Source organism: Anarrhichthys ocellatus, unplaced genomic scaffold (genome assembly GCF_004355925.1).
Source record: "Anarrhichthys ocellatus isolate YVR2014 unplaced genomic scaffold, GSC_Weel_1.0 scaffold16, whole genome shotgun sequence".
In the NCBI taxonomy this organism is placed as follows: Eukaryota; Metazoa; Chordata; class Actinopteri; order Perciformes; family Anarhichadidae; genus Anarrhichthys; species Anarrhichthys ocellatus.
Window position 1 is genome coordinate 1,661,268 of NW_022280046.1, and position 10,630 is coordinate 1,671,897.

Below are 10,630 nucleotides of genomic sequence, written 5' to 3' on the forward strand. Positions count from 1 at the left end.
CACACACACACACACACACACACACACACACACACACACACACTAGTCTCATTACCCTTGGTTATTTATGAGCTCAACCATGTGCCCTCTTCTGCGGGGTCCAACCTCGTCACCATCAGCAACATCTTGTTTTCTCTCAATCATTAATTTTTCTCCCCTTTCCTCCCCCCCTCCCCTACAAACCACTCTTCCACCCTCTCATTTTTTCCTCCTTCCTCCTCTTGTTCTAGTTTTTAATAATTCTTCCTTTGCTCTGCTCGCCCCCCTCGGGGGAAAGCTCCCCCTGTCACAGGCCAAGAGCATTAATCAATCCCTCGTCCGTCTCCGTCTCCCTCTCCCTCTGTCCCTCTCTCTCCCCATTTCTTCACTCCACACTTCTCTCTTTGCTTCCCATATCCTTTGCGCTTTTCATCTACCAGGTTTCTGTCCATCATTTATGTTTTTACGGTCTTATCTGCCCCCACTTGTCGTTTCCTCCTCTGCTGCTCTCTTTGATCTTTTGAGACGCCCTCTCATCCTCCTTAACAACACACTAGCTGTTTTTCTGCATCTTCTTCCTCTCGTAACACGGCTCTTGTGCTAAGGAACAAACCTCATTTTTTTTCATTTATTGTCAACAAATGAATACAGGCAGGATTTGACACATTCATTCCTTGCATAATTACTCAACTATAGGAATATAAGCTTATGGAGGAGAACAAATTCATTGCCTTCGGATCAAAATCACAAGAAAAACATCTAAAACCTAATAAACAGCCAAGAGTAATTAGACTGATTGTGGTTTTTCTGTTTAATACCCCTGTCCTCTTCTGTTTCCTTTCATTGTTGTTCTTCTTCTTCACCTCCTCTATCGCTTTCAGTCTTCTCCTTCTCCTCTTTCCTCAATGTCAGCATGTATCCTGTGGACTTCCGCCCTGTCTACAAATCTACACAATCTCTTATCTTGAACTCTTACACCCTCTAGTCTTACTCGAATGTGGATAATTCACCAACATCCAAGCAAACACAACCACAACACACACACACACACACACACAACCACAACACACACACAACACACACACACACAACCACAACACACACACACACAACCACAACCACACACACACACACCCACAACCACACACACACACACACAACAGACGGAGAGTGTATTACCATGCCTGCAGGAGGGGTGGTCGCACGGTTCCTTCCTTCTGACGCCCCTCTTCTGGAGTTTCTGTGCTCGTGGTGGGGGGGTGGGGTGCGGGGGGTTACCGGTCAGGATGTTGCTGTCACGCCGTTTACGCTCCTCATGTGCTCCTCTGTCACTCTGGCCACCGCTCTACGAGAGGTTGTGCTTCTAAGAAGGGATGGAGGAACGGAGAGAGGAAGGGGAGAAAAGGATGAAAGGTTAATCGGCGCATCAACAACTATAGGAAGGTAGTGTCAAGGGGGGAAATTGCAATTCTGCTTCTTCTCTTCCAAATAAAAACACCAAAAAAAGGAAATAAATGTAGATTTTAACATAACTAAACTATTAATACAACACAATATGTTTTAAAAACCAGCATCAAACCCCATCACATTAAACCAGCATTAGTCTAACCCTGCAGAACCCAATTCCCCCTTCAACACCCAATTTACTCTCACATGGGCTGCAGTCCCCATCCTTGAGTAAAAGATCTGACAGAATGGTTGATCAACCCATGTGGAGAGAGACATGTGGAAACACACACACACACACACACACACACACACACACACACACACACACACACACACACACACACACACAACTACCTACAACACACACACACACACACACACAACTACCTACAACACACGCACACAGGCTTTCATTTCTTTTTCATGAGCTGGCAGGGGTCTGAGGGAGGGGGATGTAATACAAACATGTTCTTGTTTCTATACACTGGGTTACACACTTAAGCCACACACTCCTCCATTCACACACACACACACACAAATTGACAGTCTATATGTAAACTAGTCTTTCTTCTGTTCTGGAAAAAGATACATACAGTATGTACACACACAATATAAATAAATAAATAAATTAAAAAAAAAATAAAAATAAAAATAAAAATATATATATATATATATATGCCAGTGCCATCATGGCTGCACTATGATATTTCCAACCACTTTATAGAAGAAGCAGGGATGAAATTGTGTAAAAAACATAATATGTATTACTGGAGAAATGTTTTAGAGCTTCCGAATCCCCCCGTGATGAACAGTAGAGAAAGGGAACAGCAAGAGAGGGGACAGAACAGGGAGTGACAAAACTCAGAGCTGGACATGAAATTACAATGTTTAGTGCTCGGCGAGAGCCGGACCGCTGTGCTAGAGTGGTCCTTCTGATACTATTTGTGACAGTTATGTTTCTAACCTTATCCCTTCCTGGCTTTTAGTCCTTTCAGTGAACAGAGGTGACAGTAAAATAATACTGAAAACAGAGAAAGCTCTATTTAACACACAGAACAAAATTAAATTATCATTAAATTATTCAAGGTCAGTAAACTAATTATTTATGGTTTTCCATGCCTGTTTTTGTGACTTAATGATCTAAAAAAAAAAAAAAAAAAAAAAGTAAAATAATTGCAACCTTGAACTTCATCTTAGTTCATCTTAGGGCTCCGTAAAGTAACCGAAACATCTGGTGACGCTCTGAAAACACAGGCGGAGCGAGCCGAGCTGAACAGATACACAGCGTTCCTATTCACAACACGAAGTGTCAACAGTAGCACCGCTGACAGTACACAGACGCATCTGGTCCAACTCAAACCACAGCAATGACATTTATAGAGCTTTGCATGTGTTCACACAGGAGTGGATGAGATGATTCCTCAAAGGTCTTCCACAGTCACGGGTTGCCTATTCAAGCAGGTGTGGAGAAATGCAGCAGCCTTAATTTCATTTAAAATGAAAAAACAAGACATTTTTGACTATTTATTGTTGAAAAATTGAGCTAAAATGGGATTTAAAAATAAGAAAAACCTGATGATGACAAAAATTGGGCATGGTAGCAAAAATCATTATCATTATCATTATCCGTTCATCAGCTGATTATTTTCTCCATTGATCAACTAGTCTATGAAAATATCAAGGGAAAAAAATGGCCATCAGTTTCCCAGAACTTAATGATGCTTTAAATTTTCAAATTTTCTTGTCTTGTCTGAGCAAAAACCCTCTATTAGAGTCCACTACAGACACAAGACTGCAGGACTATCACTGTCAGTTTTCTTTTCATACGCTCTACCTGATAAATAAACACGGTCTCTTCTGTGCAGAGTATCTCATCACCTTGAGGCTGCTGAACATACATCCAGGATTCTATCTGGATGCTGTCGGGGGACCGAAAAGATAAACACACATGTGAATGTTGGTGAGCGGACCTGCTCGAGGGGGGAGTAAATGGTGGTGAAGCTGCAGCCTCTCAGTGAACGCTCAGCGGACTCTAGAGGGAGCGAGAGCGAGGAGACGGATAGAGATGCACGGAGTAGTTAAAGAAAGGTCAGTGAGATGTGCATGAACAGGAGGAGCACATAGGCGAGCGGGCAAAAAAGAGACAAAGAGCAGAACTATAAGGAGAATACAAAGAGGTGTAAGGCGACAGAGGGGAAAGGGATAAACAACATGAATGGTAGATATTGAGCTGGCGCCTCGGGCAAACAGACTCCACCGGAGGGCTGCTCCTTATTTTCTCTCCAGGTCTCCTTCTCTAAGCCACTGGCCCGCCACACTGGCAGTCACCTCCTCAGCGCAGCTGGCAGCGACGGTGTCTGTGCACTTGTGCTTTTGCCAGTTTTACCTTACAGCCAACACTTTGTGCCTGAGGGGGTTAAAGCTCTCTTCCAGCTTGTCCTGGCCACTTAGGATTGTGTATGCGCAGTATAATATAGTGCGCATACACACAAACACAGACACCCTGCCAAGAAGCACAATAACAACGTGCCAGCCCCCCCATTCGATTCTCATTATCGGAACAGTTCAGTGATAAACAACAACACCACCAGTTCCCTCCCTTTGTTTCCTTCTCATTTTGTCGTTAATTAAAACCATGTGTACACGACTGAAAAATACACCCGTGCACAAATATTAAAGTCTGAATCCGAGCTTAAAGGAAGCCCTGGATCTTCAGAACAACATGTGGCCTACAGTGTACCCGTCCTCTGTCTCCCACTGGGACTGAGGGCGACTGAGAGGACCATGTTCTCACAGGCAGGGCGACGTGTCGCCTGCCTGTTCATGAATTTTCTTGCGGATTTGTCTTCCTTGGGCTCAAGCTGACCAATTATTACATGCCTCCCACCAGTATCCACTCTCCCTTTTTCTTCTTCTCTCATATTCACACCATTCTGGTGGGACATTAATGACGGAGTTTTTCTCCAGAGCAGAAAGGAAGAGGGGAAAACTGGCAGAGGCCCGGCCTCATTAACACTGGTGGTGGCTCATCGACATTAGCATGTGCACACACAACACATGCGCGCCATCACCTCAATTTGGTTCCATAGTTATTGAATATATTTCCCCTTCGAAGTTCATGCATAAGGAAACACACACCTGTGCTGTGTCCTTCCTGCGCCAAGAGTCGGTGAAAACGTCCCATTTTCCCTCCGGAGATGAAAGGATTGAGGCAGAGGATAAAGGAACCAGGGAAGGGAAGTGATTGCACGCTACAGGAGAGATAGCGCAACCGGGGAATTTTGCTGAGACGGCTCGGAGCAGCAATTTACACCTTTCTCATCTGATAACCATCAAATGAAGATGAGCAGTGGAAGACACGGAGTGAAGGGAGACAGATGATTGAGGAAAAGCCAGAGAGTGTGCTAATTAGTGTCGGAGGAGCTTATTTTCACAATGCATCGCCTTTTTAGAGTTTTGTTTATCTGCTTAATATTGTAATCAGATAATCAGTCATGTTGTGGACTGATGATCAATGATGAAGGCCCGGTTGGAAGTGTTTCATCCATATCAAAATTCAAGACACACCGTCAATATTTCGCCAGTGAAAGGATCTCCAATTAATGGACGGTTACATGCACGGGTAGCTGGAGGACGAACGTAATACAGCCACAACCAAAAAGTCCCGGCGCATGAATTACAAAGCTACAAATTAGTATCTTTTTGTGTTGGGGAGTTTTTAGAGAACCCCGAAAACGAATGATCTACTGTAAAAAAAAACATCTGTAGTGTGATTATAGCCGAGACAGCCCTCGGCCCTGTCCCAGGAAAAAGCTTCCTGCCACAGTTTTTAGAAGACTATATCATCTCGCACAAACAAGATTCCACTGGTTTGCTTTATACAAGCTTACATCGCTCGGTGTATTTCACTTCCACCTCGCTAGTCATCGCTTTCCCTTTATTTCTTTAGCTTATCATAATTTTACCGCAAGCCCAAGGGGATGTCTTCAAATTGCTTGTTTTACCGAACGGTCCCAAACCCAAAATATATATTCAGATATTCAGGTAACGAAATATTAAACAAAGAAAAGCAACACATTTCCTCATTCAAACCAGCAATTGGTCACATTAATGAGAATTCGACAGACAGACATACAGACGGATGGGCAGACAACCCCAAAAACATAATATATATAATAAGATAAAAAGCAGATGCTGAGGAACCCTTAATAAGGTAACAGGCTTTGTAAAGTACTTGCAGCTCTGTGGATTCCTTCCAGTGCCACTGTAAAGACGTCTCTATGCACTCCAATGAAGCAGCCCTATGAAGCTAATCTTGAGCAGGTGTAAATATGGCTGATGTTTCTGGCAGTTATGTTATTCTGAAGTTATTTTAGAACTCAACTGTTGATTTTTCTCTTTTTATTTTAAGTATTTTTGCTCGCATGATTGCTCTTCTCACCAGTGCTATTTCTGATCCTGTTGAAAACATCCATCACACACATTCATCACACACACACCCTTAAAGCCTGTTTGTTTGAGAGTGAGAGTCGCCTCTGTGTGTTATATTAGTGCCGACTTGTGTGTGGCTGGCTCCAGGGTTATTGGTGCCATAATGTTTGCATCTGGGAAAACATCTGCAAAAGTGTGTGCTAATGCGTTGGACAAACATGCACACCAGCACGCACACACACACACACACACACACAAACAGAAAATGGATGCAGAATCACGCTCCCTTACACTTCTCTCTAACCATCTCTGTTGTGAAGAGTATGCATTGTGTAAACCGGTGCTATAGCTGACTGCGATGTTTTCCTGTCTGTTCCTCTACTGGGGTGAGACAGATAGAGACAGATGGTGAGACAAGCGGTCAGAAATATCGACAGCGTTGCAGGAAGAGAGATGCATGCTGGGACGGAGATAGAAAGAGTCTCCTTTCTAAAGCTCTTTTTTTCATGACTGCGGAGGAGATTGCACGGGAAAGCTTCAAAGTGGTGAAAGGAGACGGTCAAAAAGAATATTCTCTCTGTTCTTCATGAAAATGTAAAAGTAAATACTGAATTTTGCTTAAAATGAAGATTCTCTAGACACTCGTGTTTTTTCTTTACATGTCCGTTTTCCACACAATCTTTACACTTCATCTGCTTTCCTCATCTATTTTCTTATTTCCACTCTGTCTTTATATCTGCTCTGAGCTGCCAACGGAGCACTTAAAAAGCTTGAAGTACAGCAGACTCGACTTCAAACAGGCTGCCTGGAAAAGAGAAGTTGCAATATGAAGGCTGGAGAAAGCAGGGCCCAGGGTCTTCTTTTGTTGCCACGAGAGTTAAATGGGTCAGTCATGCTGATAAAGTAGTTATGATTTAAAAAAAACAGTTGCTACCATTTGCACAAGGAGAGCAGCAAAGACTACTCGCCAGTTGCAGGATTTCATAATGTCAAAACTATAACAAGCACCACAAATATGCCAACAAACTAAATGGATTACATTTAGACAAACACACACTGAACATCCTCATTAACTACCAATGCAACTTAGTGACAATGTGACACCAAACAGTCCAGTTATGCAGTGTACCGGTAACCTCCCATAATGAACTGATTTCCTTCCCAGAAATAAAACAACAATTTCTTCCCCAGAAGACAACTTACATTTCTTTTTAGTTCTACACTCCCGTACCTTCCTCAAATTAAGGAAGTACTTCCTTTGTCGATAAGGAGTCACGAGAAGAAGAAGAAAAAGACAATAACAATATCCAGGGTGTGAAAATCTGGATAACGAAGGTCTAGCATAAGGAAAACTTGAGTCAAACAGAGGAAGGGAGACACTTCAAAGAGAGAGAGAGAGCGAGAGAGAAGCCTCTTGGTTAGATACACCGTTCCTTTTATTGATTTAGGTCCGGAGGCAAAGGTTGGACACTCTGAGCCCTCTTGTTCTTGTTGCGCTCGGTGTGCAGTATGTGGAGACCATTTATCCAGATGTGAGGGGCACGTCCTGTGGAGGCTAGAGTAAGCTTGCCCCACAGCCAAAGTAAGAGGCTGTAGTCCATTGACAGTTGAGAGATATGCCCAGATAAGACGAGTGTATAAGGTTGCCTTCGCGAGTTCACTGTTAAGGCTTTACTGGCTCACATAGCGTAGGAGGTCAGGCATTCCTTGCACCGGAATTGCGAAAAGAATACAGCCAGGCATCAAAATATGAGTGGAATGCCTGGCCAGTAGCGGTTCAATCTTTTTGTGAATGAGGAACTACACCGAGTAGAACCCCGAGGTGTCTGAGAGAACCTGGAAGTGCAACGATGAGATCACCCTCAGAGAGAAACAGAGAGTGGTCGTGAGAAGCTCCTTTGATATGAATGTAATGGAGGAGTTAGCAGTAAGAGAAAGCAGCTAGGTTGTTAACTGTCTAACAGATCTTGAGACTGAACTTAAATTCTGCAAAAATGCAGTCCCCCCCCCAGGAAACAGCCAAAACACAAGAATGCACGAGCCTCTTTAACATACTCCTTACATAGTGAGGCATGCTCAGGAGGAGGTGACATGCTGTGGATATCGTCTGCATTATGCCTCATTAATGCAGAACTATGCAGCACTATAGACACATGCTTTAAGGATATTGGAACACAGGACACCGGGGGATATGGACTCAGGTATGAACTGCATGTGCGTCACGATGACGGTGGGGAAGCGTGTTATTGTCTGTTAATTCTTCGTTGCCTTTCTCTTAAAGGTGTATGTACACATTTTAAATAATGTATATTCCTTCATGGCTGCTTTTGCCATCTCTCTCTCTGTCTGTTTTTCTCTCTCCTTTCTCCAATCTGCTCCTCCCTTATTGATTGATTTATGTTGTTGTTGTTCTGGTTTGTTTTCTTTGTCAGTTTCTCGACAACACTGCAATTGTTGAGCACTTGGCATGGAGATGAATTAAGAGGTGTGACAACAGGCAGAACTGCCAACTGCAACTTGAAATCACTGTCAGGAATTGGCGCATTAAAACATCACAAAATGAATTTAAAACCAGGGCTCTGGATTCCAGTCCTCGGAACAACGGGCGCTGCTGGAGAGTGAAGGGGAATGCAAATTATATATTTCCATACATGTCAACATTAAAATTGGTACACTTTTCAAGACATTTATGTTTTTTTTTTAGTTTTATGTTACGGCGAACTAGACTTCTATAATTGCTAAGTTTCATTTATTGATGTTTTCAGTAACAATGCAATTTTAATGGTTAAATATTCTGGAGAAAAATGTCTAACACTAAAAAGTAAGCGCGAGTGTCTTCTCCTCACAGTGGACACTCACCGACTCCACTGAACAAACACAAAAGCAATTACTTCTCATACCGACTACCTTGCTGATTTCCCTGCTGATCTCAACTTACGCACCTGGTCTGTTCCAATTCATCTCCTCCCTCCTCCTCCTCCTCCTCCTCCTCCTCCTCCTCCTCCTCCTATGTTTTATTAACGTTCAGTGTCAGTATGTCTGTTATTACATGCGATTGTCAGCCTTATTTGTTTACGTTTGTTTACGGTTTCTTTTGTGATGAGAAGAGGATGAACGACCATTCTAATCCGTGATTGCTGATGAGCTCCTTTTAGGTAACATTTTCACATCTGTCTTCTATGTGTAGGCGTAGCCTTCCGCCGTGGTCATCAAATTTAAGTCTAAAACGTGAGTCACACAACCCTGCCACCCTGTATATGTTTTAGAGCGCTACAGTACGGTTCTGTGCAGGTGGAGGCCAGAGGAGGTCAGACCACAGAGTATTGATGAGATGGCAGAAAGCAGAGGAAACGCTGATGTTGCTTCTGGAAGGGAAATAGATAACATTGACAGCAACTCCCCTCGGTCGATTATTAAAATGCAGAAAAGCAGCGTGTGTGTGAGTGTGTGTGTGTGTGTGTGTGTGTGTAGCTCCTGCTGACTGGCTGACCGACCGACTAGGCTATCTGGCTACCTATCTACATAATACATTTGTGCATCCGCATCATCTTTAAATTAGCATAGCATTAGTCATCTCAGACACACCTGTCATCTCCATGGGTTACCTTACTTTTAACTGAAAACTTAACTGCCACACACATACAATTGAATACTGTCCTGCGTCAGCGTGGGGAATAAATAGACTATCACTATGCCAGAACTGAAGCACGCTGCAACTGTGTGTGTGTGTGTGTGTGTGTGTGTGTGTGTGTGTGTGTGTGCGCGTGTGCTGGTAGGCTCCTGCTGTGCTGATTTCAGCAGGAACAGATGGTGCTGCCAGCGCTCTGCCGAGGCTCCACAGTCCATAGTCTGTGGGAAGAATGTGCATACAGTGTGTGTGTGTGTGTGTGTGTGTTTCCTTTTTACCATAAACCTACCGCACCACTTTACATACTACCGTCCATGCTGATTGTTGCAGTGTAAGTGATATCCTAGTGGTCTTTGGCCTAGTTGTCTGATCCATTGACACTTCGCAGCTTAATCCCGCTTGAAAGGCTCTTCACTGCTAAGCTCATGTTTGCCAACACACAAAGCTGTAACACTCCCACCCGTGTGTGCGCGTGTGAGTGTGTGTTTGTCCGAGCAGGTTTGTGAATATGTAAGTGGATATAAACACTTATCGCATAAATGCAAGTATTGCCAAAAAGGAGTGTGCGTGTTTGCTGCATCCCACTGACACGTTTATTAATTAATAATGAACAAATACACAAATAAACAAATGAATTAATAGCAAAACAAAGAGTGCTACTGACACACAGCACTCATTCATGGTTACGGTAGGTACAAAAAAAAAAAAAAAAAAAAAAAAAGAGGCTGGCAGGAGAGAGAGGTGAGATATAGAACGAAAGAATAAATATAGAATGTGAATCTCTGAAGATGGATTGTATTTAGTTTTTCCCTTAAACCTCATGTTTGGTCCAGCTGTATCTTCATAACATCTATTGAAACAATGAGGTTCAAGGCTTGAGGTAAAGCACAAGAATGGGTCGCAGAGGAATCAAAATCAAAAATCTCTTAAATTATTTTGGAGAGAATTGACAATTGATTTTCAGAAGGGGTCGTCTATGGATTGTTGTTATTCTGAAACGTATATGTTACAGTACGATGTGTGAGCGCATGAGGACAGCTGGGGTCGTCCAGATGTGGACCAATTCCCTAATGGGCTTCTACTCCACAGCTGTCAAACACACACACACACACACACACACACACACACACACACACACACACA

General features: G+C 43.1%; 1 protein-coding gene across 1 annotated transcript in view; it reads right to left on the reverse strand.

Moving 5' to 3' along the window:
* The window catches only part of strbp (spermatid perinuclear RNA binding protein), a 72,722-nt gene that overhangs the window by 34,504 nt on the left and 27,588 nt on the right, over nt 1-10,630 (reverse strand). The window contains exon 3 of the mRNA XM_031855419.1: nt 1,159-1,342. Within this exon, the coding sequence (XP_031711279.1) occupies nt 1,159-1,161 (3 nt within the window). The 5' untranslated portion in view covers nt 1,162-1,342. The remainder of the gene's footprint in view (nt 1-1,158; nt 1,343-10,630) is intronic.